Consider the following 8109-nt stretch of genomic DNA (forward strand, 5'->3'; position numbering starts at 1 on the left):
ATCACACTTAAATAAAAATACTAATAATAAGTTTATAAAACATAAAACAATAGTCGATAAATGCATAATTTTTGTGTAGTAATATATAATATACATAATTAGTGTATATATTTTGTTTACTTGGCTAGCAATTCAATTATTTTCTCCAAACATATCCCCCCCCCCCCCCGCACCCCACCCCAAACACACACACAGAGGAAAAAAGAAAAAAAAGAAACTGAGAATTTAAAGTGCAGTTTTCTCAAATATCCGGGCCATATATGAATTATCTATAATCCAGGGATGTAAAGTGCAATTTTGTCAACTGTAAAACATCCTGTGATCTCGTCTTACAACAGTATGAACACTGAATCTAAGTCCCAATCCAAACCAACAACAACAAATTGCTCCAAAATTTATTACTTTAAAGCATAAAAATTGTAGAATTTTGTAGTCATTGATGAACTTAGAGATATGGCAAACAGAGGCCATTCTCAGTACAGGGGAATAAAAAGAAAATCTCATTTCTCAATTACTCTTTACATTTTCCTGCTCTTTGTTTTCTCAATTTTGGTATTCTTTTATTATACTAAAGATATTGTGGAAGATGAGCATAAGAATGTCTTAGTATCGGAGAAGAAGAAGAAGAAGGAGCACCAATTCGAAGAGGTTGGTGTTTGCTTATTTGCACATTTTAATTTGTTTGTTTGATTTTGATTTGACACAGATTTTAAAAAATAAATAAGATTTTTAGGAAGATGTACCAAAATAGTAAACATGTTCCGTGCAAAGTTAGAATTAAAGAGTGTGTCAAAAAAGGAAAGAAGTATTCTATTTGAAACGAACTAAGAGAGAGTAAAACAAGCAAATTGGAAGGGAGGTAGTATTTTTATTTTTATCTTGAATAATTATTGATGGGTGCTTGTGAATTTGCTTAATACATAGCCATCCCCTTATACTTATAACGATATTTCATTTAGGCAGCTGAACTAAGTCATGTTTCATCTGAACTACTCAACTCTTAATAAAATGTTTCAGTTAGACTCTGTTCAAATGGTAGAATTTTGTTTTGTGTGTGTTCTCATTTGTATATTACGTAGTTCCTTTAGTTATATGCATTCACCTCAATAAGCTGTAAATCCCCATGCATTTTCTACTTGAGGTTGATGCGTATAATTAAATGGGATGACACATTTTATGTGATTAGTTTAACTATTTGATAGATGAATAGAAACACATTTTTTTCTTCAAAAAATTGAATCGTAATTGTGTAATTGGAACACTTTATTTGGAGTTGAGGTGTTCACTTTGAACAAGACTTAGTTCAAGTGTCTGAATGAAATGTCCTGATAAGACTAAGAGGCTAACTATGTATAAGCCTTGTGAATTTGGTGGTCTATGCTGATCTTTTGTTTTTTTGGCTAGAAAGTTTCTGGATAAATATCAAATTATAACTTTCTGAGAATTTAGCTTCATGTTTGGATTGAGATTGGTGGTCACCATTTTTGAGCTAAATATACGTTTAGTTGAAATTGGAAACAAAATATGATGATAATGAAAACAATAGAAATAGAGGCACAAAGGTTTTTTGGTGGTTCAGCCAGTTATGTCTACATTCATGTGCAAAGGAGGAGCAACAATTTACTATATTAGAGGTGTGTAAATAGAGAACACAATTACCAATCCCAATTTGTTTAGCCAAATGAATTACTGATGAGTATAACTAGGTAAAGTGTGCTTCACAATTCTCTCAACTCCTCATAGTGGGGACTCTCACCTCCTCTTACTTGCATTTCTTTTCTATTGTTTTTCTATTCCGTTATCATGACTATACAATGACCAAGAGATTACTATTTACATATAGCAGTTTCAACAACGTTAACTTGATTAATTTGGTTTCGTTAATTGAAATTGTAAAGAATGGATCTTGGGCCTAACTCAACCTCAAAAGCTAGCTCGTGAGAAGAGGATTGCCTAAGTCTATATAAGGAGACCAATTAGCCATTCCTTTTCCGATGTGGGATACTTAACACTCCCTCGCACGCCCAGGCCTCGTTAACTGGAGCGTGGATAATATAATATGGGGGCCCAACATCGGTGAACAAAGATTTGGGATGGGCTTGGCTCTGATACTATGTAAAGGATGGATCTTGAGCCTAACTCAACCTCAAAAGCTAGCTCATGAGGGGAGGATTGTTCAAGTCCATATAAGGAAATCAATTACCCATCTCTTTTCCGATGTGGGATACTTAACTAGGGGTGTGCATCGGTCGGTTCGGTTTTATATATTATCGGTTCGGTTTATTAGTTTTCGGTTTTAAATATGCTAAACCAATAACCAAACTAGTAAGATATTTTTTATCGGTTTTCGGTTTATCGGTTTCTAATCCTTAACGGTTCGATTTTCGGTTTAACCGATAAGAAAATACTCATAAAATAGAAATAGTAGTAACTAACATGAAAAAAATAATCGAATCTTAGTTGCAACCAAAAATCCTACATTATGTGTTTTAATATACAAGAATCATCAAGTTTTGACTAAATGTTGTTGGGAGAAATTAAGAGTTTGTATTATTGAAATAATAAGTTTGTTAATTTGTAGAAATTAAAGAGAAATATCTAATAAATCATATATAGATATATATATATTTTTTTTTTTTTATGAAACCATTAAAAAATCGTTAACCCAATACTCCCCCGCACGCCCAGACCTCGTTAATTGGAGTGTGGACAACATAATATGAGGTCCCAACATTGGTTAAAAAAAATTTGGGATGGGCTCGTTAACTGGAGCGTGGACAACATAATATGAGGGCCCAACATCAGTCAAAAAAGATTTGGGATGGGCCTGTCTCTGATATCATGTAAAGAATGGATCTTGGGCCTAACTCAACCTCAAAAACTAGCTCCTGAGGGGAGGATTGCCCAAGTCCATATAAGGAGATCAATTAGCCTTCCCTTTTCCGATGTGGGATACTTAACAAAAATTAACACCAAGTCATTGACCACTCATTTCAAGTTGCGCTCAACTTTTTATAAGTTGCAAACAAGCTACGCGTTGCGAAGCAAATTACTCTGAGTTGTAATCATGTTGCAAATCAACTTATTTCGAATAGTAATAGTCAATTTGTTAGCCAATTTCTGCAAGTTGCAAGTCATCTTACCCTAAATCACAAATAAAATTGCAAGTTAATTTAGTAGTTGTAATGAAGTTTCAAGCCAACTTAGACCAACTTGCAAACAAGTTGACACCAAGTAACTTTCCAAATTTGGATGGAAAATTGAAAATCTTTGTTCTAATATATGTCCACCTTAACTTGTATTTGTAACTCAGTAGACATGCTTCACCTCAGTTAGTCTTACTTGAAACTCACTTCTCTCATGACTCATTACTTGAAATTCACTTCTCTCATGACAAATTTTACTCCTAGAGCATTTTTTAAGCTACTTTGAATTATGCTCCTATACATAACCTTTCTTCTTAGCCCTTTTAGTTGTTGCCTCTATGCAGGCTGGCTCTGGTGTCTTGACACTCCATGTTACCTTTTGTAAACAACTGTACAGTGCCTTATTGTCAGTTTCACAGCATATTACCTCTCCAGGTCTCATGTTGTAATTGACTCTATCTCCACTTAAACTTCTCAAAATGAATTTCCTTGAAGAAGCTCGTCTTCAATTATCCATTGTGATCTCAGGAGAGCACTTGTATATCCTCAACAGTATGTTCAACCTTAATATGGTGCTCATTTGTTGAGAGAATATATCATGTCATACCTGCATATCGGCGTCTTCACCTTCCAATTCCTGTATTACATATGGCTACATCTACGAGGAAACTCTCTTTCCTTCCATTGTAACCTCAAATGTTTTGGTACACAACTTCATCCCCTTGCAACCCCAAATATAATTATGGTATACAAGGGAATTTTCCATCCATCAATTTTTTAACTACACATGTGGATAGGGAAACACGGTGAAGGAATGCATCTTTAGAAGAATGTCTTGAAATTTTCTAGTCAAATTTGACAATGTTTGGTGTCAAGTAATTAAAGTCAAATGAAGCTGACTTATTACCACTTCGAGTAAGGTGAATTGTAACTTTGGTACAATTAACTTGGCCAGCAATATGATTACATAAGGGACCCATATATTTTGTCTCTTTCTTCTTAGAGGGAACAAGTCACTTGCGATACACCTGTGACAAAAGAGATGTTCTTGCATAGCGGAGGAGAGGAAGACAAGGCATGGTGGGGGAAATTATTCATTCTCTCCTCTATCTTTTGATGCACAACAGTCGACAATCTAAGAACAAGAAACAGGTAAGTGGATGAAGCAGAACGTTTGGACTATCAATTTCTTGGGGCAAAGATGGATGCATCATTGTAGTTTCTTAGAAATCATTAAAGGCGAGAAAGGCTTATGAAGACAATTTCAGGGAGTGTAAGGAGGAAGCGTTGTTACTTCTTAAGAAATTGAAAGGCACAGGCAAGAAAAAAGCGAGGAAGAAACTTTAAATTAGTTTCTTCGCCGAAAAGGAAAAAAAAAAAAGGAGCTTGGAGGTACATGACTTGGGCTTCAATATGAGCTTTGTTGGGTTCAAAGAATATGAAGAAGTGTGAATGAAAAACGGAGGAAAAATGGTGGAGAAAAGGGAAACCAATTTAGAAAGTGTACTCCCAAATTAGAAAGTTCACTCTTTCTCCCACATTGGTGAAAGAAGAGAACTTGTGAGTGTTTAAAATTAGGAACGCTTACTCCACATGATAAGTGAGGCAAGAAATAAGAGATGCCTCGCGCTGTCGCCGCCGTCGTCGCTCAGCTCGGCTTCAGCTTTGGATTTGGATTTGGATTTGGATTTGTCAAATGATCGATCGATGAGATCTATCGTTTTGGACAAAATTTATTGGACAGAAATTTAATCCGAAGAGAAAGTAAAAACGCAATAAATTTTTCTGTGGTTTGATCCTCCAGTTATATGCATGCATGGCACTGTTTCGAACTGATGCTTCTGAGAGATGCACTGTTTCGAAATGATGCTTCAGAAGGATGCAATCCTTCAATGAAATGACACACTGATTCATGAAATGGTCTGCCTATTAACAAATGATGCAATCTTTCCGAACAGACATGATTTTTCAGGAAAGGTCACATCTTTTAAGTGAACCATTGCCACTTTTATATGAAGACTATATAAACCTGCTTTCATCCACAGGTTTAGAGATGAAATTTTTCTGAAATAAAAACTCTCTTCTTGTCTTAAAAACATTCTATGTGATCAAACAAACTGTTGAGTAAGTTCGTAGAATCCGACAATTTGAGGTACCACTATTGTTTGGATTTTAGGCCATTTTATCTTGGGAGAAAGATTCCATAACCTCGGGTACAGTGAGGGAAATTATTCCTTAAGGACTCCATGAAGTTGGGGGACTTGACTTTAAATTCTGTTTCATCTATTTTCTAAAATCTAACACACTTCTTGGATAGATTATTAAGTAATCTTGTGTTGAAGGTGTTAAAGAACTTCAAAGGTGTTCTTGTTTATACATGAACTATTGTTGAAGTTGGTGTTGCAATTATACAGATTCTTGTACCCGAAACTATATAAATCAACAATCTTAAGGAATAATACTTGCAGAATCTGTATTGCTTGTTTTTGGAGATTAAAGCTTTAAGTTTTCTACTCCGTTTGAACTTAACTAGTGATTCAAAGACATAAAATCTTCATCACAAGTTAAAGATCATTCGGTTGACGATTGAAAGTCATAAAAACTTCATCGTTAACTAGAAACAAGAAGAAGAGTTTAAAGTTGCTTAACTTTATAAATAGTATTCTGAAAATACTAAATTTTATTGTTTTGTGGTGACAGAAAAAATGACTAACGAAAGTCAAATTCAAGATGCGGCTACGACTGTGGGGGAAACTAGTATTGCCTCAACAAGTCGAGCAAATGCTCCACAACCAATGGCGCTTGCGGAGAACCCCGAAAAATTTGCGGGCATTGACTTTAAGAGATGACAACAAAAGATGTTCTTTTACCTCACCACTCTATGCCTTCAAAGGTTCACTAGTGAGGATGCTCCTGAGGTGCCCGAGGGAACCTCGGACAAAGAGAATTTCATGATTGTAGAGGCTTGGAAGCACTCGAACTTCCTTTGCAGGAACTATATATTGAGTGGTCTCCAAGAAGACCTCTACAATATTTACAGTGGAATTAAGACATCGAAGGAATTGTGGGGGGCACTAGAACGAAAATACAAGACACAGGATGCGGGAATTAAGAAATTCTTTGTTGCAAGGTTCCTGGACTTTAAAATGACAGATAGAAAATCGGTTCTCTCAAGTGCAGGAATTGCAAGTAATCATTCACGATCTCCTAGCATAAGGTATATCTTTGAAAAATACCTCAGTTGAACAAATTGAAAATGTTCTTAGTACTCACATAAACTGTTTTTTAGGTTTGATTGTGAATGATGCATTTCAAGTAGCAGTGATCATTGAGAAGCTACCACCTATGTGGAAAGACTTCAAAAACTACTTGAAGCACAAATGCAAGGAGATGACTGTCGAAGATCTTATTGTTTGACTGCGTATTGAAGAGGATAATAAGGCTGCCGAGAGAAGGTCAAAAGGGAATTCTACAATTAGTGAAGCACATATTGTAGAAGATGACCAAAACAATTCTAAGAAAAAGAAGAAAGTTGAACAAGGAAGTAATCAACCCAAGAAGAAATTCAAGGGAAAGTGCTTCAACTGTGGCAAGATTGGCCATTAGTCCACGGATTGTCGTGCCCCTAAGAAAGGCAAGAAAAAGGACCAAGCAAATATGATTGAGTCCAATAAAGAATGTGATGATCTGTGTGCTATGTTTTCAAAATGCAACTTGGTGGGGAATCCTCGCTAGTGGTGGGTGGATTCTGGTGCCACCCGCCATGTTTGTGTCAACAAAGAGTTGTTTTCGTCATTCGCTCCGACTCAAGTAGAAGAAATGATCTACATTGCTAACTCCGCTACGGCTAAGGTAGAAGGAACAGGAAAAGTGGGCCTGAAAATGACTTCAGGAAAGGTCTTGATACTTAACAATGTCTTGTATGTTCCGGAATTACGTAGGAACTTGATTTCTGTTTCACTTCTAGACAAGAACGGATTCAAATGTATAACCGTTTCTGAAAAAATTGTAATTAGCAGAGGAGAAGTGTATGTAGGAAAAGGCTATCTCACCGAGGGCCTTTATAAGATGAACGTAATGAATGTTGAAATCAATAAAAGTTCAAATTCTTCTTACTTGCTTGAGTCTTATAATTTGTGGCATGAACATTTAGGCCATGTTAATTACAAAACGTTACGAAAACTGATTAACTTAGAGGTTTTGCCAAACTTTGAGTGTAATAAATCAAAGTGTCAAACCTGTGTGGAATCAAAGTATGCAAAGCATCCTTATAAGTCCGTTGAAAGGAATTTCAATCCCTTAGACTTAATGCACACTGACATTTGTGATATGAAGTCAACACCATCTCGTGGTGGGAAAAAGTATTTTATAACTTTTACTGACAATTGCACTAGATATTTTTATGTCTACTTGCTAAATAGTAAGGATGAAGCAATTGATGCGTTTAGGTAATACAAAACTGAAGTAGAAAATCAGTTAGAGGAAAAAATAAAAATGATAAAAAGTGATAGAGACGGAGAATATGAATCTCCTTTCGCCGAAATATGTGTTGAGAATGGAATCATCCATCAAACTACGGCCCCGTATTCACCTCAATCTAACGGAATTGCGGAAAGAAAAAATCGAATATTGAAGGAAATGAATCAAGTGAAAATGTACATAATGAAGAGAATCCAATATGTAGTACACGTTAAAGAACTTCTACTACGTTTGGATCAGATTTTGTAACATTTCTCTTAGAAAATGAGCCTCAAACGTTTAAATAAGCGATGTCGTCGTCAGACTCATCCTGTTGGAAAGAGGCAGTCAATAGTGAGATTGATTCAATCTTAAGCAACCATACGTGGGAATTTGTTGATCTTCCTCCAGGAAATAAACCTTTAGGTTCTAAATGGATCTTCAAAAGGAAAATGAAAGTGGATGGTACTATTGACAAATACAAGTCTTGCCTTGTATTTGTCAA

At 35.6% G+C, this 8109-nt stretch overlaps 1 protein-coding gene across 3 annotated transcripts in view; it reads left to right on the forward strand.

Annotated features, from left to right (window-relative positions):
* The first annotated feature begins 250 nt into the window (after positions 1–250).
* The window catches only part of LOC107851296 (O-fucosyltransferase 38), a 20725-nt gene continuing 12866 nt past the window's right edge, over positions 251–8109 (forward strand). The window contains exon 1 of one of the 3 annotated variants that reach the window (XM_047400908.1): positions 251–648. In XM_047400908.1, coding sequence (XP_047256864.1) covers positions 454–648 — 195 coding nt within the window. In that variant the 5' untranslated portion in view covers positions 251–453. The remainder of the gene's footprint in view (positions 649–8109) is intronic. The other 2 variants (XM_016696254.2, XM_047400909.1) reach the window with 2 other exon arrangements.

Source organism: Capsicum annuum, chromosome 12 (genome assembly GCF_002878395.1).
Source record: "Capsicum annuum cultivar UCD-10X-F1 chromosome 12, UCD10Xv1.1, whole genome shotgun sequence".
Classification (NCBI taxonomy): Eukaryota; Viridiplantae; Streptophyta; class Magnoliopsida; order Solanales; family Solanaceae; genus Capsicum; species Capsicum annuum.